Source organism: Centropristis striata, chromosome 11, assembly GCF_030273125.1.
Source record: "Centropristis striata isolate RG_2023a ecotype Rhode Island chromosome 11, C.striata_1.0, whole genome shotgun sequence".
Taxonomy (NCBI): domain Eukaryota; kingdom Metazoa; phylum Chordata; class Actinopteri; order Perciformes; family Serranidae; genus Centropristis; species Centropristis striata.
In genome coordinates, this window is record NC_081527.1 from 15937587 (window position 1) to 15965037 (window position 27451).

The 27451-nt window shown below is 40.2% G+C and overlaps 1 protein-coding gene across 2 annotated transcripts in view; it reads right to left on the bottom strand.

Annotated features, from left to right (window-relative positions):
- gpc1b (glypican 1b) overlaps nt 1-27451 on the bottom strand; it is a 79883-nt gene that overhangs the window by 14471 nt on the left and 37961 nt on the right. For both annotated transcript variants that reach the window (XM_059344202.1, XM_059344201.1), the window contains 3 exons: nt 19386-19544; nt 2967-3194; nt 1881-2044 (listed from right to left, as the gene is read on the bottom strand). In XM_059344202.1, coding sequence (XP_059200185.1) covers nt 1881-2044; nt 2967-3194; nt 19386-19544 — 551 coding nt within the window. The remainder of the gene's footprint in view (nt 1-1880; nt 2045-2966; nt 3195-19385; nt 19545-27451) is intronic.

Sequence of the window (27451 nt, forward strand, 5' to 3'; positions counted from 1 at the left end):
ACACTTATCCGCACTCGGGTCGCGTGGGGCTGGAGCCGATCCCAGCTGTCATTAAGCGAGAGGCGGGGTACACCCTGAGACAGACAATCAAGCTCTCATTCACACCTACGGGCAATTTAGAGTCACCAATTAAACCTAAGTGCATGTTTTTGGACTGTGGGAGGAAGCCGGAGTACCCGGTGAGAACCCACACTGACACAGGGAGAACATGGACATTAATTATAGTTGAATGATTATAATAATATAATTCATTATAATAATAATAATAATAATAATAATAATGATAGCCTAGACTCTGAACACGCCTCCCATTTTTCTCAGCTCTAGGACACCTGAACCAGCTGATGTTTAAGCCCTTATCCAACAGTAAGAGCTGGTGAGTTGCATCAGTGTTTAAAAGACAACTCGAAGAATATGTTATTAACTACTATTGTTGCATCATTGATTTATTTTCCACTGCCCAGGGCCAATAACCTGATGACAATGACAGCATTATATTCGGTAGAGGGGCTACCTTGAAAACAATTGAATGTTATTGACTCGCAGTGTATAGAAAATTAACATTTATGCAGGCACATAACAAATAAGCGACAGTCTTCTTGAATGCTACATTTTTAGACTAGCTGCATCATCGCTTAGCTCCAGGTCACAAAGTTATAGTTGTCACAGTCACTGTCTGTGTCTTGTTATTCACTAACTACCTACTACAGCAGTCTAGCTGTGTTCATGGTTATTCCTGATTTTACTCCCCTGTGGCTGTGGATCTGCAACGCCTTGTGATGTTCAGGCTCTTAATTGAGACATCCTCGGGTCCCTTTGTGTAGGTGTGAGACGTTGCACCTATTTTCTGGGCCAAAGCGAGACAGAGAGAGATATGCTAGTCCAGGCTATCTCACTCTGGTGCTAGCAAACAGTACAGTATGTGCCACCCATAGCGCTAACCAGAACACATATATCAGAGTGAAAGGGAGAAGGATTATATAGATTCTTTCTTTGACGTGCAACCAAATGTGTGGCCTTGGAGTCATGTAATAGCACAAAAGACCTATTTTGTCATTCTTTTTCCTTTTCTTTGCTCTTTGTCTCTTCATGCTTACACACAGCCTGACCTCATAATATTTCTTCAAAGAAAGAATTGTATTGTAATATTCATCTCTGGTGAAGCTTCTTTTTTTTCCTCAAAGGATGCGTATATTTCTCATGGGGCCACTGCTCTCAACACCCTCCTTGCCCAGTGTCTGACAGGAGATATTTTTCACTGGTCTGGCATCAATACTGGCCAGCTCCCTCTCAGGAGCTGAAATGATTCCTCAGTCTTGCTCTGATCTTAACCTTACTCTTGTCTTATACACAGAGGGGGCCATTTCTCTTGGGAGATATTAACCCTCCCCGCGGCCTAGGGAGACATTTTTCAGCATGGAGCTGACATTAACTGTTGTTGCAGGGGCTGATTGTCTGAGCTGGGGGCCATACTTTACGGAGCCTCTCGTTTCCACCAACATTGATCTTCCACTGCGTTATACTATGCGCACAGACTGGTAAAAACCAGCCTGTGTGTGTATGTGTGTGTGTCTGGGTGTTCGTATCAAGAAAAAGAAATGGTGTTTACCAAGGGGAGATGAATACACGCCCTTTAACACAAGAATGCCATGTAGTGTGAGCTGAGAATATTAGCTTTGCAGGAGATTAGACACCAATAAAAAGGTAAGCGAGGCAGTTGGTCGTTTCCATAAAAAACAATAAACCTAACCAGCATGACCAAATGGGACTATAATTTTAAAGGAAAGAGACTAATTACAATTATTAGATGGAGGCTTTTAAAAAAAAAAGGGAAGAAAATTGGAGAGAAAATAACTGTGAGGTGGGAGGAGAAGTTTTACCTGGGAGGCTTTGCGCACCACCTCCCCGCTGACCACCAGTCCCTGAACAAAGGAACGTGCTGCCACAAAAGTGCGCGTGACCATCATCTTCATCACGCGGGGCGTGTCTCCGAAGGGCCGTAATGTCTCTATCTGCTTGGACACACACTCCAGGTAGTCCTCACCTGCAATCAACATACGGTTTCATTAGAGGGGACATATTTTTCCTAATTTTGTTCAAAAAACACATTGTTTTTCTCATACTGTCTGACTGAGTATACCTGTATTCATCCACTGTCTGTAAAGCTGTGTTTAAGCACCTGTCTCTTTAAGCCCCTCTCCTAAAAAGATGCCCAGCCTGCTCTTGGCCTTTGAGAAACATAGGTGACCCTTTGCAAAGGTAGTTCTCAAGCTGTGGGTCGAGATACTTAGATAGGAAGTGATATATTCTAGGAACATAGGAACATGTTTTCTGATCAAGGCAGTCAACAAAAAAACTGACTGTGTGGTCCTATTTCACAGTTTGTGGCACTCTGTACTCCAGTTTTGCTAAAATCAAATACAAATTAATCCTATAATCTTTACAACGTGCAAAAATACCATATAATCGTTGACATTGTCAATCACTGCACTATAAACACTGTACAATATTTCTTTAATTTAATTTATATGTCCAATACTCTCTGTGCAATGGTCCATATCAAACTGCTGACTCTGTCTACATTGTATATAATGTTCTTAAAGTTTTTTATTTTATTTTTGTTTTAATTGTAAATACTTTTTATATTTCTAGTTGTTTATAATGTAAATTGATAATACTTAAATATATTTTTACTTGTTTATTTGCTTATATTTCTAGTTTATACTGCTGTTTACTATTTATTGTTTTTTGCTATCCTCTTTATTGCTGTAACTCTTGAAATTTCCCTACTGTGGAATAAAGGAAATCTTAATCTTAATCTTAATTTTAGTCATTTCACATTTTCTACACTTATACTGTATGATATTACTACTGACTCAGGCAATAAATATGTGTTTCTAATACAACCCTGATGCATGAATGCTCTTGGTTGTTAAATGGTGGGCTACAAAGAGAGCTGGATGTACCTATGTAATATTGCTTGTTTGCCTGGTAGAAGAGCTTCTCCAGCAGCCTGGCCCAGAATTCGTTGAGCACCTCTTCCAGGTTGACATTGGAGCCTCGGTAGTAGTGCCTCAAATCCGTGTACAAGTCAGTGAAGACCTGCAAATTCTGGGAGTAGACAGCCCCCCAGGTTGTTGTGAAAGTCTCCTGTAGACTAATCGCTGAGCGGTTCAGCAACTCCATGAAGTAACCTAAAATGTAAAAAACAGCAAAACAATGGTTTAAAATACATATTTACTGTGTCAGCAATCACACAAAGTTTTATTTTGTTCTCACATTGTCGCTCTCACCCACTGTTATGTGTTGCTCAATATAAAGTCATTAATACAAGATGTATCAGCCTCTCAGAGCCATACAGCTGTCTCTAATGTTCCCAAAAAAAACTATTACAGCAAAAACACTTATGATTTTTTCCACAATTTCTCTCTCATTCTTACTGCTTTGTGCTGCATACCAACACTACCTCGTACTGTCAGTGAACCTGAAGCTGAAGTATGTGAGAGTGTCCCTCTAGGGGATGTAAGAGAATTGACAGCGCTTCAGGGTGCAGTATATACTGCTCCGAGTGAGGATTTACAGATATACGGTACAGACAGACAGACAGGAAGGCAGACTGTCAGTCTTGGAGAAAAAACAGGTAGAAGATTGTTGAGGTCTGACAGAGAAAGAACATAACAAAAAAGCAAATGGAAACAGAGAGGCAGACTGCAAATCTTCACTAATGGTCGAAATGCTTTGTCCAAATCATTTACATTCATGAGGAGGACAGGAAATTACCAATACTATAATAGGGCTGGGAGAAAAAAAGTTTTATTTTCAGTTACGATTTTGGCTTATAATAATTAGGGGAATAGGATAATAAAGATGAAATGATTATTGTGCTGCATTACATTTCATAATGATGCCGTCCTTTTGTATTGTGTTATAAATCCATTGCTCCCCTTCTGTCCTTTACTTTGCTGCACTTTCACCTATTTTTTTTACTTTTACTGATTGGAAAATGTTGGGTAGTTACAGAAAATGTTATGTTTACTTATATATATTTCACTATGTTCTGGGATACAGAATATACACGGTTGCTCATAAAGTTGGAATAAAATATTCTTTACCTCTTTCCATGACGATATGATTCTTGACAGATAAAGTGTATATCCTCTCAAAACTTTATAAATCAATCTCTATCAAACATATCACAATGAAAATGAAAAACCACGATTATATATATATATTATATAGTTCGAACTTTATGGGCAACTGTGTTTTTGATATAATTTTTTTGGTGTATTTTTTAAAATAATTTAATATTAATATTGTCATTTTTCAGTAGATTGTGGATGGGCACTAACATGACAACAAAGCTGATCTTATTGATAGTGATATATTTATATTTTATTTTATATTTTATATTATCTAAAATATATATATATATATATATATATATATATATATATATATATATATGAAATTATATATATATATTTTTACATTTTTATATTCATTTTGCTATTCGTTTTTCAGTTGAATAATATTTAAATTATGATATTTAAAAATCCAATATTTAAAAAAAGAGTTCAATAAATCGTTAAAGTTAATGAATAACTGTGTAAATAATCGCAATCATGATTTTTGCCATAATCTAGCACCTACTGTATATATACTATATATGTATTCAAGATAGAACTCCAATACTTATATATAAGTTATATTGTAATATAACTTCCGCCTCAGAAAAACAACAACACTGTGCTAATAAAAAATGTAACATTTTAAGTCGAAGAAGCTGTTGTAGCTAAAGCTGGTTACTCACTGTATTGCGGTTCATGGGTCATGGGTGAGTCTCCGTCAAGGCACATACATTTACATAACTGGTTTGTTTGCGAATTTCTGTGGCAGTTGCATAAACATTTTTACATCCATCTTGTGTGCAAACAATGTTTATAAATGAGGCCCCTGTACTGCCAAGTGTACGGCAGCAGAAGGTTCAGCACAACAACGCCATCCCCGAACCACCCATCCATTCAGGGCCAACATTTGCTCTGCATCCCCACGTACACAATGGGTTCAAACCTGGTGCATGTATGTGTGTGTGTTTATCTGTTTGTCTGTCTGTGTGCGTATGCATGTGTGTTTCTGCAGCGGGGAGATGGGAAGCTGCAGACAGTGTTTACTTTGTAGGTGTCTTATCTCTGCCTGCCACCACCCCAGATCAGGAGGAGACGAGAAAAGGGGAGGTTGCGGCCTCCACAGGGGACACTCTGCTTGGAGTTAGTTTATTCCCCTAATGAAGCATTTTTTAAAAGCATCACACAAACATCCACCACACACACTCCAGTATATTTAAGACAAAATGCAAACACACCCCGTCTTCTAACAGTTTCCCTGACGACAATATATGGAAAAGCCAAGCCAAGTTATACAGTAGCAAAACTTCAACACCCACATGTGCAGGGCCTGAAGAAAATGACTGCACTTGGACTTACATAACATTTTAATATGCTAAGCTCATCCTGACCCATCTGCGTGGCATTATCTAAGCACTGGCCTTGTTGGATACTGTATCTCTGTTCTGCTTTCCCACTCATTAATAAACACCAGCCGGCCTGCTTCACCGCTGCTGTTATTTGCTGCTTTCTTCTGGCATTTCACACACTGAAAGCTAAAAGGTCTTCTCTCATCAGAGCAGTTGATTTGCAAAGATGTATTTAGCACTTTATGTTAACAGAAATGTGCTCCTGTGAAGACTCATTTTTAATTCCACTCGCGGACGGCCAGTCTGACACATAAATCTCTTTATATTCTTGCTTAAGCTGCGTTTATTGGTCATTCTGTGTGCTGTTTCCAAAGGCTTACAGTGTATCAGAAAAATGTACCTTTAAAACATGAAGGAACACAAGTTCTAGCCAACTTTGTTTTGGTTTGGAAGGCTGTACACTCTGACATGTCAGGTCATGTTCCTTCCCCTATAACCACCAGTCTTGTTTGATGCTACGACCAATTGCACTTTGACATTTCCCTCAGTTGGGTTCACGCCCAGAATAATGTCAGTGTACATTATTTTTGAACTCGAGTTATAGCAATGTTGTCAGTTGTACGCTTTTTGATGCACACTCATGTTCGAAACATGAGCACTGGGCATTAATGTCTGCTTTTAGGGGGTTCAAAGATACAATAAAGGAGTGATATCCCTGATAACTAGACATGGGATCATATGAAAATGACAAGATGATCCTGGCAGAAACTTTTCAAAACACTGGAGGAAACAAACCAATCCAAGTAACAAGACAAGAATGGTGAGAGGGCAGGTTCAAATTGTGTGATATATTCTTTATAAATAAATAAAGGTAAAGGAAACAAGTCAATTTTCTAAATAGGGAAGGCTTGTGGAAATGTTTTCACCAAGATAGAGGAAAGCTTTCTAGTAAGCTCCTCATTATAGCTATAGACCTCAGAGTGCACAGCAAATGGCAACTTAATGAGTGGTGTACAGCCTACGTCTTTGTGCGTGACGTAAATCATTTCATAGATTATAACTCTCGGTGAGATAAATGCTTCTGACAGGCAGCAGCCGTGTGTCCGGCCAGCATTTGTTTAGCAGCGAGTCTTCCTAGCTGAATGACACATCATTCCCCTGTTCGCTGACCTCTTCTCACTCAAACAATCTTGGAAACACAGCTCAGGGCCAGCCTCAAAGTACCACAAGAGCTGCATCTGTGTCACTCACACGGGCATGCGCATTTGTGCAGGCCAATACACAAAGCATACTTCCAGGAGTCAGCAGAACAACATGTGCACACACATGTGCATGGAGAGACTTCAAAGTGACAGCACACACACAAGGATCAGAGACCAGCACACAAATACACACTATACAGGGTACACAGTGGCAGACAGACAGACAGACGGAGAGCTGCAGTGACAGGTGCAGCTTTGCTTTTAATCCCCATTAGAATTCATTCCTGCTGTGTACTGTCAGCCATACTGTACAAATGCCTTAAGTCTGGCAAAGAGAAATGAGTTCCAGCAGAAATATTTTTCTTCAGGTGATGGAGAAGTTATTTTTTATCCATTAAATTAATTATTCACTTTTCTATTTACAGTCTTTACGTGGTTAGGGCATGTTTAAAAGTGCTCTGGGATCACCACATGTGGAGGGCAGATCTTTGTAAATGGTATCATGCTGTCCAGTTCTCCTCTGCCCTTCAGCTCAAGTGAATAATGATCATCATTAGTATGACACAAAGCCCCCTGTGCATGTGTGTGCGCATGTGCTTTTGTGTGTGGACATGACCTTTCTCATTCTTCATCTGTTTGTGTCTCCATGATACAGGGGGGCTACACGCTCATCCCTTTCCCTCACCCCTCCTTCCTGTTACTCGCTCCCTCAATCTTCTATCATCCCGTAAAGCCTAACCTCCACCTTTTCTCCCGCCAGCATCTGCTCTCCAGGGAGGGAGCGATGGGAGAGGGCACCTAATTGCTTATATCCCAGCACATTGGCTGTGGAGGAGACAAAGAGGGGACAAACAATAGCTGGACAGTTTACTCACTTTCAGTGTATTAATCATGTGGACATTTTATCGCTCCTTAATGCAACCATTTAAAAAGTAATTTCGAGGAAATTATCATAGATTTCCTTTGAGGTGTTCAATAGGAGATAGTTCTTGTGAGTCCAGTCACTGAAGGCTTTTATCAGATCCCTATATTCAGATTCCTGTCCATTTCTGACACACGCCACAATAGCAGTGTCGTCCGAGTACTTCTGGATGTGGCAGGGCTCAGAGTTTTGAAGTCCGCTGTGTACAGTGTAAACAGGAATGGGGCCAGAACAGTCCCTTGTGGAGCCCCTGTGCTGCTCATCAATGTCCCAGACACACAGTTCCCCAACCTGACATACTGTGGTCTACCTGTCAGATAGTCTGGAGATCCAGGAGATGAAGGAAAGATCCACTCCCATCTCTGTCAGCTTGATTTTGAGTATGTTGGGTTGGATGGTGTTGAATGCGCTTGAAAAATCAAAGAACATGATTTTCACATAACCACCAGTTTGTCTTTGACTTCAGCTCTCAGTAGGCGTAGAATCAGCCGCTCCAAGGTCTTCATGATGTGAGAAGTGAGGGCTACTGATCTGTAGTCATTAAGTTCAGCTGGACATTTTATTTTTGGTACCGGCACAACACAGGAAATCTTCCACAGTGCCGGCACTCGCCCCAACTGTAGACTGAGGTTGAAGATCTGGTGGAGAGGTTGACACAGTTGGGCAGCACAGTCCTTGAGCAGCCTCGGACACAGAACATCTGGGCCAGCAGCCTTCCTAGAGCAAAGTCTTCCCAGTTCCAACCTCACCCCCATCTCTGTGACAGACAATGGTGGAGTCTCAGGTGTAAGAGGGTGGATGCTGCTTTGGAGATGTACACATGTTGAAGAGGAGGAGGAGGAGGAGGAGGAGGAGGAGGAGGAGGAGGAGGAGGAGGAGGAGGAGGAGGAGGAGGAGGAGGATTGGCATTGGGTGATGCCGCTGTATTGAATCTGTTGAAGAACTGGTTGAGCTCATCAGGTCTTTCGACATCACCCCACACTGTCTTTTCTTGTTGTTGTAACCAGAGATGGTGTTGATTCCTCTCCACATTTCTGTAGATTTCTCTCCAGTTTCTTCTTGTAAAACAAAACCTTAATACAAGTAATGTCAGTTATTTATGAGAATTGACATTTGCTATTTTCTATGTATAATTTCTTTTTAATGGTCTTATTAGAAATTAGAAATTTTATTTTTTTATTTTTTATTTGTAAAAATGTAAAATAGTTAGATAGCTTTCTGTGCACTTTTTCTTTTCACTGAATGGGATTGTCCAAAAATGTCGTACTTTGTAAAATGACATTAAAGATTCTGATCCTGATGTTTACTACAGGTTCCATGTGTTCAAAACTGAAGCACAGCAGTCCAGAAATGTCTGTAATTTAATATAATAACTTCAAGCCTAAAGCCAGAGCAATCTGTGTCACATGGTTATTTTTTGGCAAATTATGCTGCAGACCAAACCTAGTTTTGTTCTGAGTGTCGACTTGAAATCACAGAAGAACCTTTTGCTAATCAGCATTGCTATAGCCAATAAACTGATCCTCAACTGAGGAAATGCATTTCATATGCAAACTTGTTGAGCCATAACGTTACATTAGTAATGCCACCAATAAAGCCGTGGAATTACAGTGAACCTACAAGCATTCAGTCGGTGTTGTAAAAAAATCTCAGCAACCCTTTGCTCAGCCTTGTAACGGAGAGCAACCATATGGACGGTGTACTCTAATAATAAACATCAAAAGTTTTTTTTTTCAATATGACAGATTAGGTAAATCTCTCCTGTCACCCTCTACCTCCATCACATTCTGCCTTTCATTATTTCCTCACTCTAACACACACACCTAGAATAAGCTAAGTCAAGCATGTGTGTCTTAATGACTTTCTTCCTGCGGTGAGACGGGAGTTAATGATTTCATTTGTAATCACTCTGAGCTTCACATCCAGGCCACCTTGACATGTCAGAGGCTTATTTTAACTCTATTCCTACATTCACTTATCCCACTGCTTATAAACCTGATTAAACACAACGCACACACACATTTAAGTGTCCACAAACCCTTACGTAAAATTACACTCAAGTATTTCACCCTCTTCTACACTCTCTTGGTCTTATATCAATCAATACGGTGCTTTAAACCAGACAAGTAGCTGCTACCTCCACATGCCCTCTGTCTTTGTCTCTGTGGTGTCTCTCTATCCTCAATCCCCCCCACCCCCCACCCCCCTGACTCCTCACTCTGTCTCTCGTGTCAAATTGTGTTATTGACAAGAGATTCTGTGTAACACAGAGGTAGCATCGATGTTCCTCCACCTGCCAATCACTATTGGACTGATCCTGAGTTCCTTTCTCACACAGAGGTATTAACTGACCGAGGCTTGTGCTACTCATTCGAGGATAATCTAGATCCAGGGATCTCATACAGAGGGCTTAGCAGGTCTGGCAACATCTGCCGCTTTCCAATAAAGTAGCAAGTCACACCATCTGATTGAATAATCTGATCTAAAACAGGTTGGTGATTAAGTAATCACAGGCTGACAAGAAATCGCTGAATCTTTAACGACTTGTCTGTTCTCACCTAACTCTCTGGTCTCTCGTGAAAACTCATTTTGGTGTTTGTTTCCTCCAATTGGCAGTTAACATTGTCTTGAATGTGCAGGAAATGTTTCAAAGCACTAGGGACCATGCTGGAGGACTGAAAAAACTTGTAAAATATACAATCCAAATTATGGGAAAAGCTATAATTCTGAATTACAGGAGCAGCAGAATGACAACCCACACATTGAAATAGAAGAAAAATGAAAGTGCATACTTGCACACTGAATGCTTGTTAATGACCATAAATAGAAAAACTAGCTGAGAAACATGACAGATCAACTGAATTATGGCAGTGCGCCAGATACTGACATGGGAGGATAGAATAGAAAAGGAAGATGAGTGAAAGAATGGGAGGGAGTAAGACAGGAAAACAGGGCTGCAAAAAGCAGCAATTGTATATCTCTTTCATATCTGACAGCCTTAATTCTATTTGTCCATTTGGCAAGTGCTGAATGATCATATTAGCTGGATGGTTCTTTGGCAGGGAGGAGAAAGGCAGAGAGACGGAGAGTAAAAGATGCACCATATGCCAAGAAGAGAGGAGGAGAAAATCAGGTGCTTTGGTGCATTAAAAAAATAAAATTATAAAGTACTCAAAGAGCAAATACAGTCCCTCCATTGAGCCTTTACACTGCTCTCAATTTGTTATTTCAATCATGGGACATTTTAGGCTGCATCTGGATCTGGTCTGCATCAAAATACATAATCAAGTTTATTGGCTGGTGGCAGCCAGAACTTTTGGGCAACAGCCAAATCGTGTCTGGGAATATTAGGCGTTTTAAAACGGATGAATTGTGCAACATTCATGTGACTGGAACACAGGACGAGTGATTTATAGCTGTTTTGCTTAATCTTGTTGCCACTTGTTGCCAAGCTTAATGCCATCACATTTGTCAGGTATGCTCAGACTGTCACTGCAAAAGTACACAACACATATAATCAGCATTGAACAGTTTGACCAAAAAAATCTAAATGCCAAAAAATCATTTTTGGTCCATACAGATAGATTTGTCTTACAGCAAGGAATCCTATTTATCCCTACTGGTTAAGGAATTATTATCCAAAATTCACATCTTTTCATAAAGGGAAATATGGCAAAGGTAGTTTGTGGAAAAAGCTTTGAACTTCACACTTATTGTTAGGCGGCAACCTCTTGTGGCCATAGTAATTATGATGACTTAAAGAGGAAGTCAGATGATACAGAATAAAGAGCAATAAAGTCTGCTAAACAAACATACCTAGGACCTTGACCCAAAAGTCAGCACTGACTTATCTGAAGTTGCCGGAACTATGTAAGTAACGTAACTAATGAAAAAAATGTTAAGTAGTTAAGTACATCACATGCATTGCTAAATCACCTATTTATATATGGAAGTAAAGTAATGTAACAAGCATACTTACTTATCCTTCTTATAACCAAGTAGTTTTGTTGCTTAAACCTAACCGAGCTACAACCGCTTCACAACATTAAGCACATATTTGCACTGTAACATTTACTGTAAGTATGAGGATGTGTTGAACTTCTGCCAAAGCTACTGGTGATAGTTTAAGAACCTCTTTTGTGGCTCCCATAAGAGGGTAGGAAGAAACAGCCTATGTGGTCGTATAGGTTGCTTGACTTGTTGCAATATGATGATCCAATTTACACAAAAATGGCCCTTAATTTTAACCAAAATATGTTAATATGGTTCTGAGATATCCCATTAGTAACAAAACAGCTAGGAAAACATCTAAACAGAAACCAAATCCTCTCAGTATGAGGACGAAAGAGTACACTGTACCCATCTATTGTCTCTTCAGCTTTTGTGATCTCTACATTTTCTACCTGAACTACTCCTCATCCACAAGTACCCAGGATACTTTCCTTTCCTTTTGTTAGTTTTCCATCTGTGCAAGGACAATGCAGATATAAACGCAACCAGAACAAAAAAACAAAACTGCTGTCCTGGGTGCCCTGAATGCACAAATGATGATATGGGAGCCATTAGACTGTTTATGTGTCAGTCTGACTCTCCATCAATAACAACACTTATCACACACATTCGGTGCCCCAGGAGCACTGCAAGCCCCTTAGCCAGCATTTAGATGCTATTAAAAGGTCCCTTATATTAAACAAGCCGACACATCACATAATGCATGTCATTTATCAACAGGCTCTCTGTGGAAGCTTTTCTTCCACTTTCTCTCTTTCTCTCCACTGACTTTCCCTTGCTAACATTATGCACCATTTACCCATGCATATTTTTTTCAATCCATCTGGTTCTCTTTTCAGCTGTTTTCCCTTGCTTGTTACCTCCAAAACTCCATGCCATTCCTTACCCTCACTATCATTTGGTTCTCTTTTTCCCTCTATCTCATCTTACTTTCCATTGCTTGCCCCAATGCCATCCTCTCTATCACTGCATTATTTTTTCTTTTTCTCTCTTTCTTGTTTTCTCTCTCTTTCATTTTATCCTTCCAAGGCACCATCGCTCCTAGTGAGTAATGTGTTTGGCATAATTAGGCCAATGTACTCCAGGTCCCCACCGACGTGATTTGCATGCAGATAACATGAGCCAATCAAGCACCACAATGGGAGCAGATGTCCTTGTCTCTCATGACATCATCAGAGGTGACCCTGAAAGCAGGAAATTAGAAGGTGGGCGGCGGGAGGTGGGAGTGAATCAAATCTGTTGCTTAATTGTAGGAATATTGCAAGACAGATGTAGAATGCGCCACCAGTGTCCAATCTCAGTAAACATGGGTTAGTGATTTGGAGGTGAAAAGAAAGGAACACTGGGCTAAATGTTGTTGAAAACGATAAGTGGCCAGTTTATTAGGTAAAACCGCAGACTGTATAAAAGAAGGGGATATAGCCACCAGGAAGTCAACCATTGATTTGTGGACTACTATTTCGAAGCTTTGAGTTTGGCATTGTGGTCGTCACCATCTTGTTCTTTTTGGAGCCAGGAGTGACCATATTTGGACAAAAGGGTGGAGCTCTGGAGGAGCAAGGGGCATATCTGACTGAGAACCCAAGGACAAGATGCACACCCACCTATACCAGGAACCTGATGGCACCTGGCTCCTCGATATGCCATGCAATGTCAGAATGAGAATCCGAATCCGAATCTGAATCATGTTGCTGCTAACAAAGTCAGCTTCAATTTTTCAAGGTAAAACAAGCTGGATGTATGAATTTATCTAAATGTGATTCGCAGGTCGTAATGGTGGCGACATGTCAATTTCAAAATAGCCAAACCCTGACACATATCCTGCTTTATGTCTATTTTAATATAAATGGAACCATAATTTACAGAATGAACATCATATTGTATTAAAGAGGACTTGAAACTAGCGATTGGGACCATCAACTCATTAGGAAAATGTTTTCTGGATATTATAAATCAAGTGAGATGTAGAGTAATTTTCTCATAACCCTCTATGCAATCAAACTTCTTTTGCAACTAGTGGAGTCGCCATTGTAAATAATGCAGGTTTCAGGGTATTGGCTTCACTTTTCAGACCAGGAGGCTATGTCCACTTCTTTTATAAAGTCGACAGGTACACCTAGCTAAAACCAATTCAATCAAATACAACAACCTACAATAATCCTCTACTTATAACATTAGAAAGGTCTTGATTTACCTTTAAGGTCATTTGTTGAGTTCTGTCATTATTCTCAAATGCAAATCACCCAAACAGTATTTTCTCTGTAACAGAACTCCCAATAAGCTGACAGACTAAAGAGAAACAGCAGGCTGCTGCTTGCTATCGGCTGATGGTGATACAGACTTGTCCTTTGATCCAAGTTTAGGGCCTGTTTCCTCAATCTGATAGGATACAATTGAGAGTGCTTGATGTCATTCTCATGGATTGCTCCCCCTCAGTTTTTTTCCATGAGAGGAGATGGAATTACTTAACAGTCCAGCTGGGAGATGTTCAGAGGAGCTCTACTTAAATGAATAAATAAGCGAGTCCTGCTTGGTCATCTAGAAATGAGTGTACCCATAACCCAGCCAGCCAGCCAGGACTCTTCAAATCAGATTAAGCTCTACGACCACTGATCTGCCTTGGACTGAAATGGACTGGAACACACTGGCCAATAAGCACTGGGCTGCTCATAAGTACTGTCTGCCAGTGCATGAATGTGTGTGTAGCCTGTTGGTGTTGATGATTCAAGACCAGAGTCAAGAGTTAAGTTTCTCTGACTTGTGCTCTCTGTATCTACATTTGAATCTATCTGGTCGAAAGAAATAACAAAAGACTGTTAAATAGGCCTTATAAATTGTTTGATCTATAAATGATTCCCAAGATATTCACCAGAAAATGTTTGGCTTTTTCCCATGAAAAATGACTTTGATGAAGAATCGATTGTCAAAATAGTTCCAGTCAATTGAATTACATTTCAGCCGCTTTCTGAAGTCATGCTGCCATAGCCTTATACACAATTTAAACAAGAGGTCAGGCACAGTTTAAATGTGTTTGAAGTTATTTCTTAACATTAAACGACTGAGAAAATCAAATAGAAAGATGGATAGGTTTCCATCATTTTTAGCCAAATATAAAAGCTGTGTCCCATTTTGACCTTTTATTTCTAATCAAGGCAGAGACACAAGCCTGGTGTTAGAGGGAGTTAAGGACAGAATTTTGCCAAACTTCCTCCAACCCGTTAGCTTAGAAACCAATTGAATCAATGTTTCATTTGCTACATTCACAACCGTTTATCTCACATAAGGCGGGTTTGATCTGATGATTGGCATGTAGCACATCACATGGAATTCTGATGAAATTGTCACACTAGGCAGCACTGATCAAATCTGAATTAAGATTCTGTTACTGCATTGCATATTCATTCAAGTCTACATGAAGGTTTTCTAAATAAGCTCCCCTATCGGTGGTTGGAACACATAGTTAACATTGTGAAACAGTCACAGTTTGGTTAGGTTTGGGCAACAAAGTACTTGGTTAGTTTTAGGGAAATCAGGATAAGATCTTGTTTGTGTTAAAATAAATACATTTGTTAAATTTCTTTACTTTGTTACGTATTGTAGGTATATGTTGTAGAACATGACAAAGTTACGTGAAATGTAGTAATGTTAAGTTATCCATGTGACTTAAATTAAGTACATTACTGAAGGTAACTTATGTATGCAAGTTCAAATAATGTAACATTTAGTTTCAAATGGAGCACAACCAGCAGTCTATTGGGTAAATGTCTGTGTTTGTTTGACTCATCCCGCCAACTAGAGGTCGTCATCCTACAAAATACATAAGGATGTCATAATAAGCTGCTTGTACGCATTACCTAGGGTGTCATTTTTTTGGGGGGAGGACAGTCTTGAATTTTCATTTGAATGTAGAATCATACAGTGCCAAATCTAATCTTTAATTTTACTCTCTAAAGTAACAGGTATGGACGTTGAACATTATATTTTCTCATCTTGTTATTGTGTTTCAAGTCTGAACAAGTATCCCTGACAAAGCAAAAAAGTATGCTTTTGCATAAAGCTATATGTGGCAGCAGAACCAGTGAACACACACACACACACACACACACACACACATGAATCCAGATGCTAGTGATGGCACCATTAGGCCAAACACCACCTGCCAGGTCTAAGGCTTCCGTCTGTCTAACACACCTGGTTGCCATCTAACACAGAGCTCCCTTTGGTGCCATCACTCTCTGTGTCCTCTTTGACCTTTTCCCTCTCACTTTCATATGTAACCCCATCTCTCTTTCTCTGTTTATCCTTTTCTTACTCTGTCTCTCTTCCAGTTCCACCTGTTTATCTGTTGCCTTCGTCCTTGCTCTGTTGGCGTCCCTTTTACTCGGTATCTTTTGTCCTTCCATCTGTCTCGTTTTCCCTCTGTCCTCTCCTTCACTCTCCTTTCTCCTCCTCTGCATCATACACCACATCTTTGTTTTGTTTAATGTAATATATTATTTAGTTTGTAGCTCTCCATACAATATGAAAGACAAGAGATTGGGAGTACCAAGCGCAAACCACATACACACATACTGTATACAGAGACCAATCTAATTTTCACTCACTCACAGAGTGACACACACTAAATCACAAACTTAAAAACACTTGCATATAAACACACATCTGCATGCTCACATATACACACTCAGGCCCAGAGCCAGCTGTATGTGAGCATGCTGGTCCTTTAATCTGTGGCTTGGTTGGGGCTTCTTCCAAAGTCCATGGAACTAAAAAGGCCTAGTCTGCCTGGGCTGGAACAGTAACACCCTACACTTAGCTACATGGCGCTAGCTAGCCCACACCCTGCTAAACACAGCCAGATGTGCAGGGACTGGCAGAATGGTACAATGTCACTCTACTCTCCTTCAGCCATATGAACAAAAACCTCTCCTCTAAATGTGGTTTGGAAACAACTAATCCTCACCTATTTTTAACCATAAATATCAAACATCCTGAATATTTTTCCAAGTTACAAAAACCAATCCACTTTTAAAGGTTAAATGTCGTTTACCAAAGCCTGGAACAGAAGTGACTCATCTTAATTTGCACTTTTAAACAGCTTAGGATAACAACAGGATGTCTTTAGTAAAAATCGCTGGATCCTCCCAAATTGTGCTGATCATGTGGCAGCAAATGTAACGTATTATGGTCTAATTAACCCCAGTCTATTGCTCCGCTCTGGCCTTCAGAGGACGCCGTCAACAACAGATGGTTTTTAGACCTCGAGGTCTCAACACACATATACTTCTCTCCTCCCTCTGTCAGTTCTGCCATCCCCATCTGATGCTCACTGGGGTGAGATAAGGGGAGATGAAAAAGAGGAACAAAAAAATTGAAGTTGAGGAGAGGAGAGGAGAGGAGAGGAGAGGAGAGGAGAGGAGAGGAGAGGAGAGGAGAGGAGAGGAGAGGAGAGGAGAGGAGAGGAGAGGAATTTCAGAAATTTGTAAGAACACATCTGGCCAGCACACAGGAACAAAAACAAGCTTCAAATGGTTTCATTATGAGGCAACACAAGTTACCACGTTTGTCACGCGTCTGTGTATTTAACTACGGGTTTTTGGATGCAGATTAGAATGTTTAGAGGTCATAGCTGAGTGCTGCTTGAATGTGTATGTCTGTTGTCCGTGTTGTTTACTTGCACGCTGTGCTAAATGAGGTGTTTTCCTGAATAATGGGGAAGCTCAAGAACTGAAGGATGACATAAACTCCCTTGGAGACAATTTGGATGTCCTGGACAGGTTTGTATATGCATCTATGCATTTATATATGTGTGTGTGTGTGTGTGTGTGTGTGTGTGTGTGTCCTGCTTGGCAGGGTGATTGTATCCCTTTGGCACAGCAAACAGCCCCCTGTGTGAAAAGGAGGGACTATGAGAAAGAAGGACACAGAGCAATAGAAGAAGAGTAAAGAAATGTCACTCTGCCACTAATCACTGTGATCTGAAAAGGTCAGGCTAACTAGCCAAACTCAGAGCCCCGGCTGACAGATCCATTGTCACCGACTGGCCAAGGGGAACAAGTGGAGCACAGAGACACCCTTCTATTAACTGGAGCAGGTCATTAGACACAAATAATTGCCTTGGTGCGCCAGTGTTCTTAGATTGAAAATCTCTCTCTCTCTCTCTGTCTCTCTCTCTCATTTCGTCTCTAACATTCTGCAATTAAGTCCTGATTTTATATTCTAGTATTAAGAGCTTAAACAATATTTTGCTTTGCTGTGGAATAGATTTAGTGATTCAGACTCTTGCTCCATGTCACTACAACATTGAAACCCCAGTGCAATAAATGTTAACATCTTACTGGAAAATGTTAACATATTTTTAAATAGTAATGCATCATGGGACCAAGAGGCAACCTCCAGGCCTTAAAAGTGAAGCCAATTAACCAGATTGTTTCAAATGGCCGACAGGGGGCGGCTCCAATGGCTGCCAAAGAAAGTCTGTATGTCTGAGAGAATGACCCCACTTCTCACTGCATTTATTACCTCAGTCAAATACATGATAAAGGAAGGTATGCTTTGGGGACAGTTCACTTCCACTGTGCTTTCACATAACTAATTTTGAATAATGATTGTCCCTTGCTAATTAAGATAGCTAGTTAGCACTTGTGTCAGTTTATCCAAAGCGCCATTCCGGCTCCCAATCCAGCGCTGGTCGCAAAAAAAACCAATATGGTAATGGCCATAAACCAAGTTGGCGACTACCAGAGTGTCAAACTCAAGGTAGTGGTGGAAAAAGCATTCTGCATAACAAGCATTTTGATGCTGCTACTTTTGAGGCATCAAAATTCTCATTATGCAGAATGGACCAACTCAGATTGTTTCACATGCTAAATATATTTTCGGATTATTTATTTATTTATTTATGTAAGCAGCATTTACATTTTCTCAAAGTAGGGCTCATTTTAACTACGTAATATACTGTTGTGAAGTTTAATTTAAAAAAAATGTCTAATCATTTTAAATTGATTTGTGTTAAATCTGAAAAATTTAAATTTGTGTTTTTTTATGTTAAATCTTGAAAGAATCTGGTTGTTAAATGTACTTGAGTAAAAAGTACAGTATTTGCCTTAAAATTAAGTGGAGTAGAAGTAAAAGTTACATAAAATGTAAAAGTACAAGTACCTCAAAATTGTACTTAAGTACAGTACTTGAGTAAATGTACTTAGTTACATTCCACCACTGCCAATCGGTGACATCATTGTGACTCCCCCATTTATTTTTTATACAGTCTATGCATGGGAATAAGAATTTTGTTTAATGTAACTAAAGCCTTACTTGACTCAGTAGAAGGAATTCAAATAATGTCAAAATCCTTCCATGAAAGGAGTAAGTATTGATGAGTTGGATCACATTTCTGAGGATTTTCTGTAGATCTGACTTAAAACTCAACAACTTGGCATTCTGACAACAGCCCTGCAAGGCATTACCAACTCCTCTGTTGAAGCATGACAGCAGATCGATGCTCTTCATCGGTCTGTGGACTGTATGATAAAAGCACTTTGACTTATCTCTTACACTTATTGTCAGTCCGAATGTTTGTGTATGTCTGCATTTCTTTGTCGGCTGGGTATGTGAAAGGAAAACATCACAGCTGGAGAGACAATGTACTGTCAGAACTGAAACAAAAACACCCAGACTTGGTCCTTGTACATGTCAAAATGTGATGAGCTGATTATGTTTGTGCTCTCATCACATTCCCTCACTCACTCATACACTTATAGTGAATATACAAAGTCACCATCGAAGGCCTTGTACTGTCCAGTGAGGGAGGTCTGCAAGGATCGGCCAGCCTCTTTGAGTACTCCCTCCATCTCCCTGCGGCTCAGCATGGCCAAGCTGTCCTCCATGTCACTGGTGCAGCAGGTGTAACCCTGGGGACAGATGCGCAGGTGCTCCCCTGGAAAGGAGGACAGGTGGAGACAAAGGGGGGGGGGGGGGGGGGGGGGGGGGGGGGGGGGGTGGAGCAGCAGGAGAAAGGGAACAAATATGGCATTAGCATTTACAGGTTCCATCAATTCAGTCAACACTCAACGAAATTGAGATTAATAGTTCTTATGTTGCTGCTGTACAAAATACTCAGCAGCGAACATGAACATGACAGAGTGAATTAGCTGCAGTGGCTGTTTTTATGGCCTTACACTCCAAGCTGTTGGCAGTTGAGGTGGCAGAGCTGCATGTGCTCGCCCGCCTGATTACCTGGCAAGATGTGGAGAACTTTGAGGAAACGAGAGCAGTGGAGCACGAGTATAGCATCAGCTCCCATACAATTTTAATGAGCACTCCTGACACGCATGCCTGTGCATGCATTTGCAAACATGTGCATACACACACTGATACACAAACTCCCAGGCAAATAAAACAGATCTGTAAGCTCAGGATTTGTGCAAGTACACACACACACACACACACACACACACACACAAATACCATATGAGAGAATTTAAACAAGGGCTATCAAAGCTGGTTAAAACAGCAGTCAAGCTGCGGCTAAAATGTAAAAGAAATTATGTAAGATGCAAATACCGTCATCCACATCAACTCAAATTAGCCTAAGGCGAACAAAATTCATGTGATGTTCTGTTGCAGGTGAAGTGAGCAGATAATGCACATAATGATTCATCACTATTATACATTTCCAGACACAATATGAATTCTCAGGGAAACACGCAAGCTCACAAATGATTTTAAAAAAACAAATATGTCGAGTAGGGCACAACAATTTGAGACATTTGTGGTGGGAAGACAAGAGAAGGCTTTAGATAATTCTGTCAAAAGAACATAGACAAACAATCAAAAGACTGTAGTGAGTATGCAGATAAAATATACTATATAAATATACTAATATGAAATACTATTTTTTCTAACAAAAAGCCTCTATTGTGTCACACTGGGGCTGTTCGGAAATCCCTTTCCTCCTTCCTTTTTTTTTTAATCACGTGTTTTCCAAAATGTATAGAATTTACTTATCTTTAAAGGACATTTTCAAAAAATGAGTTTATTTCTCATACTCTGAGCCAGAAATCTCCACTTCAGCAACACTTACAAACACTTAACTTTCCAGTTATCTGTATTCTGAAGGTTTTTGCAGAGGGGCTTGTTCATGTATCATTCATGGCCTGATTCATGTAACCTTTAATCCCTAAAATCATAGCAAAAACTTTTTCGATTTCGTGGCTGTTGACAGTATTTTCCTATTTATTGAGTGATACAAAGAAATACACAAAATCAGCTCTGTAAAAACCTTTGACCTTGTAAAACAAGGATTTTGAACATGGCTTTATCCAAAGCAGATTCAAGATTAGCACATATTTAATCATAAAACATGTAATACAACATAATTGTCTAAATGCAAGAATCAACTAGGGAGGATTAATGGTGATTTATGTTTCAAAAGATACATTCAAACCCATAAAATATAACAATTATTGTCAAAAGGATTTACCTTGCTATTCTTTGTCTGGCTCAAGTGGGAATGTTAGATTCACAGGTCAAAACCAGGTGATAACAATAACAGTAGGTGTTATTGACTCGTCCATAGTCTGTATTACAGAAGCCAACATCTCATTTGTATTTAATATCAGTGTGCACTTTGTTGAGCAGTGTTTATAGATGGAGTGCAGGTTGTAGCATTTCCATTCTGATTGCATTACTCCCTCTATAGAGAAGGCACCTAACTGAATCTCTCTGAGTCTACCTTCCCACCCAAAGGCACTGCAGTGACAAGCATTCTAACTGCCTCTCTGTAATTCCCACCACACCAAACATTCCTTTCCCTTTCTTCTCTTCCCTGCTTGAGGGCCCTCTGAAATCCTCCTGCTTTCACCAGTCTCTCACTGTAGACTACATGGGTTTACTCAGATTTACATCAAAACATACAGACGGACACACATACAAATATATGGCAACAAACTGCTTTTGATCAGTTTTTAACTTGGAAAGGTTTTTCTTTATTATTTTTTGTGTGTTTTTTTCTGTATCACAGTGTCAAAGTTAATATGAAGCAGGCCACTGCCATGTATTTTAAAGGCCCCATATTGTAAAAACTGAGATTTCTGTCTTTTTTTTAATTATAAATCAGATCCAGTATCCAGTATCCAGTATCGATATACTCAATCCACACAGTTGAGTTTTCATTCTATTGTATTTTCCACTTCCCACGCAGTTTAAATGAAGAAATAATTCAGAAAGACTTTTATTGGAAATTGTGCGTCGTACAAAGAAGTGTATGATTCAAATGTTTCCAATGGTCTCGTGTTGAAAACTAAACAAAAATCGGCATACATCTTCACACAATATCGTAGTTATAAAAATAAAATAAAAATACATATTGAATAGTCACGCAAAAAATGATGGGGTTTTTTTAACATTAAAGCACGAAAAAATAATCCAGTGGCAACCTAAAATATGAAAAAGTATGAACCTAAAACGATCCTAATATGTCTTCTTTAAGCAAGTAAACGGCAAAATGATATCATGAAAAACTAACAAACTTTATTTTTTTTTTGTAATTTAGTGTTCTAATACCTTACTACAAAAGTTATATATATATTTGCCACATAAAAACTGACAATGTTTTTTCATGTACATAACATGGACAGTAACAATCTCAAGATCTTTGTCCCAATTTTACCTTTTTTAATAGATCTTATATAAGGTCTAAGTCTCAGTGGGATCCTCAGAACTCTGCAGTCAAGTCATTTTAAGTCAAGTCTCGAAAGGTGTAAATGTTTAATCACTGTAATATGTCCGCATCATTGTCACATCACTGAGCTTTGGCAAATACAAAGGCAGGATTAATGATTAAATGTCCCTCAGGCTGTTATTAGCATGCACCTGGTAAAGGTTCCACTGAGGTTAAGTCTAAAGGCACAGCGCTGCCATCGATAGGATTGATCCTGCCATCCTTTTCATCGTTAGCTAGTGATTTTTGTGTGCACTGGCTCAACGGTTACAAGCTAGCATTTCAGCTTCATTTACTGTAGCTGTAGGCTGAGTTAATCACTGTGTATGCCCCCCATCCAGTCTGCCATCTCAGCTGTATTTTTATAGTCAATGCGTGTATGACAAGAATCCATGCACTTCACTGATTATGTGTCAACCAAGTTTCTGTAACTGTCCTTTAAGTGCTTCGTCGAGGCCAACTCTAAAGTGCAGCAATTAAAGGCGATTTTCCTCTTCGAACACCAAAGTGGAGGACGGGCTGCCCAGCTCGGAGGAGAAGGTGACATTGAGCATCTCTCAGCACCCTCTCACTGGTCATGGTGTGACTCACATCCATGCACCGAGTGAGAGAGAGTGTTTGGACCTAGAGAAGGGCACTCGTATGTAAGTCTGTGGGATCTGTGCGTGTCGCTGGGAGGAAAAATAAATTGAATGAGAGGGTGAGAAAGTACAAAGAAATGGAGAAGAAGGGAAAAAAGGGAGGGAGGATTGGAAGAGTGAGAGAGATGCTTGATGGAGGAATAGCATACGGTGCTATCAGGGGTCAGCTGCAATCTGTCAGCCCCTGGGACGGCCGTTTGAATGCCTGGACTGGTTTTAGTGTGTATGTGTATTATGGGCCTGTGGCCATTTCTTCCAGTGCAATCTGCTTGCTGCCTGCCATTTGAAGGACATCTGTGCAAAGACAATACACACAAGAAGCACAATATGCACACACACACACACACACACAGATAGTAGGAGGTGTTAGGCTTCCAGATGCAGCCAGGCAAAAACAGCCTCTTCAGAGAGACTTTTTTTTTGTTATAAAAACATGATGATTTTCCATTTAGACTCACAACATCTGCAGAGTGGACAACAAACGTGCAGTTTTAAACACACACACACACACACACACACGCATGCGCACATGCACACACACAAATACACACAGACACACAGACACACACACGGTGCTGGACACACATCTGGGACACAGCAGGAAAGGTCACCTGTAACAGAGCATTACGTTTCCAGTTGGTTAACCTAACAGTTGGCTAATGTTACAAACAGGGCACTCTCGTCCATTTGACTCGGTAAACTGGAGTAAGTGTGTGTGTGTGTGTGTTTGTGTAAATCCGCATGTGTCTATTTGGGTGAGAGCAACAGTAAGCCACTCTTGATCAAAGTGTAGAGGAAATGTATCCTTAACAAGCAGTCATGGCTCTCCCTTTAACACTAAGACTTTTTTTTATTCTCTCCTTCTCTCTTTGACACACACGCACACACACACACACACACACACACACCCACACACATTTTCAGTCTCATAGCCAGAGGATACTAGAGTAATCAGCAGAGGAGGACAGCTCAATCTGGAGAAGAGCTGTTTTAGTGGGAGGCTCCAGCAGTAGCATCTAAAGGGCCACAACAGAGAGGGCAGCTAATGCTAATGCTTGAGACGTCCAATTTTCTGAGCTTACAATACCAGACACAACCCATTTTCTGTACTTAGAGATAGCTAAAAAAAACATTCTTTCATTACATACCACAAGACCACTCTTCGTACATTAGAGATTTACTCTGCATTAACCAATTTCCAGCCTTCCCTCGCCATTTCCTGTCTCTATTGTTCCCGAATTGTTCCTGCAGTCTGAATAAACTCCATGGAATGCATGATAAACTTGAAAAATACGGTTGTAATAATAATATGGTATGTGTCCCGCGAGAGGAGAAGAATTACAGAGTTAAAACTGATTGCACAGAGATGGAATAAAACCACACATGAATAAGATCTGCTCAAAAATTAAATGATCTATTCAAATATATTCAAATTGACAGAGTAGGTGTTCTGCATTAATCAGCCACCTTCTGCGAGGCCAATCAGCACAGAGGTAGCAAGCCAATTACATGGCCTCTCCTAAAATTACACATATGCATAAACCAACCACCCACACAACAATTAATCCATGCGTGGGTCAAAATTAGGGGAAACTGTACACCCTGTAACATTCCGCCATCACTTCTTTCCCTCTTTCTTTGACAGACACGGCTGCTGAATGGTGAGCAATTCCCGAACCATTAGCTTATCACTGTTCACCAGGGAGGAAGGCTCCTATTAAACAGCAATCTGGGAAGGCAGAATAAGGTCGCGGACAGTGTGATAAAGCATGGGAGAGACCGACAGCCAGCGGCTTTAAGAGATGGTGGGAAACACAGAGAGAGGAGAGGGCAACAGGAAATTAAGAATGACTCAAAGCCAAAGTGTCTTCGTCATTCGTCTGGGAGTCTGTGAACAAAACAGGACAAGTGAAAATGCTGGCCTCTTTTTCCAGTTATGTCAGCATCACACTACTTAGTGAGCTTTGTTTCTTTCTGGTCCATGGGGACTAAAAAGGATGACAATAAAATAAACACTCGGGTCTCAAAAACATAATGCAAAGCCATTGCAGCAGTTTATTTTCAGGCAATTTCACGCCTGTGGTGAGTTTTGATGCAACATTGGTTCCATCTATTCAGAATATGTTAACCTGTGCAGGTGTTATGCTGATTGAGATATGCAATTTTGAGCTGGGCAATTCAGACTTGGCACTATTCAATGTGTTTATGGAGGATTTTGAGCATGCCCCCAGTTGTGCACCATTTATTCAAAACCCTGGTTTCTTTGTCCTTCACGTTGGTATGTTGGAAAATTGGAATACATAATACTATCTTTTCATTGTCGTCGGCTGAGAATTTTATTTAATAGTCAACTATTACCACAGTGGCAGAGCAGTAAACACAAATGCCTCACATGAGGAAAAAAAGGCTTCCTAAAACTTTACATTTTTGCATGAAACTTGAATAATTTCCTTTGTGCTTGCAGGTAGACTGGATAGACTGTATTCTACACCCTGACCATTTGTGGCAACAGTTTGCATTAGATTTAGGGGGGCAGATTGCCAGGAAAAAAGAGGTTACAGTTTACCTGGAGTAAACCAAGGTAGTGGATACTGCTTGCTCTGCAAATACACAAAAGAGCTCAATAATCAAGTCCCCAATCAGCCCGAGCGCAGTAGGAATCTATTAAACTGAGCTTTCAAATATTTCTTGTCCTTAATAGCACTTTCTCATTTCTTGGTTATTATTTTTTGAATAAGCATATCAATAGTACAGCATGAAGTGATTACATGAATTTATCCCATTCTAGCTCTAGTGGTGTCACTAAGGTATTATTCACTTTTTTGTACTTTGGTATTTCACATCCTATTTGTTGTTGGCATCATGGTAGGGATTTGGAATCGAAAACCTATTACAAGTTGTCCAATACATTGGAATGGTATGCCACTGAGCTTATCAATTCCTTTTATTGATGCATGGGCATGTTTTTCTGACAGACACTTTGCAAAACAATGATGTCAAACTCCTGCGAGAAGAAGAAATAGCTTTTTTTCACAAAGCAAAGCAGTGCTGCTCTTGAGGTCTGTAAAAATGACAATTTTTGAAATGCCAGCATTCTGATGAAACATCTTTCCACACAACATGGGCTTAAATTCCAAGAATGCCATGCATTTGACACTCTACATATGAATACCACTGCTTTCCAACCAAGCAGCTGTCATGAAAAAAGACAGTAATGAATGCTAGATTTCACAGTGAAGCTAACTAGACCGGAGTTGTGGTTGTGTTTTTCCAGTCTGACACTGCTGCCTCTGAAGCTTTGGAGAAGTATGCATCTAGGCATTTAGGACACATTACATGTGAACAGCTGGTAAATGGCCATACTTTCCTTCTGAAGCACATTTGACAAAATGGCCTGATGGCGACCACTCTGATATGCTGACACACATAACTGAATGCCATTGCATAACTGACTGTTTCAAAGCACACTGTACAGTATGTGTGTGTGTGTGTGTGTGTGTGTGTGTGTGTGTGTGCGTGCATGTGCGCGTGCGTGTGTGTGTGTGTGTGTGTGTGTGTGTGTGTGTGTGTGTGATTGCACGCATGCATACGTGTGCACACATGCAGCGTGATCTAAGAGATTAACAGTCTAATCCATTCATTGGTGAGAGTGTGTGGGTGTGTGTCCACAGCTAGGTGGATTATTGCCAGTGCCAAGGAAAACACCCATGGACACCAGGAATCACACACATGCACACACACCCACACTTGAGCAGTGGATTAGGGTTAAACAGATGAAAAATAACAGGGCTATCTGGCAACACAGCAAAACATGCCTCATGCACCAACTGTACACACTGAAAATTCACATACCGAGAAAACAAATGCTCAATACAGGCAACACAGTGGCCTCTGTTTAACTGCTACCACCCTGCATTCGTGTTTGCTGTCAGCCTGTCTTTGTGCTCCTAACTTTCTCACACACAGGATGACCTATGGGCGACCCAGGCTTTAACCTAGACCCTAGATGCTCACCAGTCTGGTAATGTGAGCCAGGCAGAAAGTCACATAAATAGCTTCCTTGAGCCAGACAAGGTGGCGGCCACACAACATGTTAATAACACACAACTCCATGGTGCTTCCTTCATACCCACACTTGCTATCTGGCTAGCTGCACTGCTGGCTGAAATGATTGTGACAATGTGATTTATTCTTGACCGATAAAGTGTATACCTTCTCAAAACTTTATTAATTGATCTCTTCCGAACATATTACAACGAAAATGAAAACACAATTAACAGAGGATTGTGACTGAAAACAAAATTATTCCAACTTTATGGGCAACCTTGTATAAAAAAGTTTTCATAATGGCACATATCGGACAGCATATAGTCAAAAACGATATTCCTTTGATAGGCCAATATCTGCCGATAATATCAGTCAACTGATATATCTGTCGGGCTGTAACGTTAATATTATAGGCCTACTACTGTGGTAGCAGAC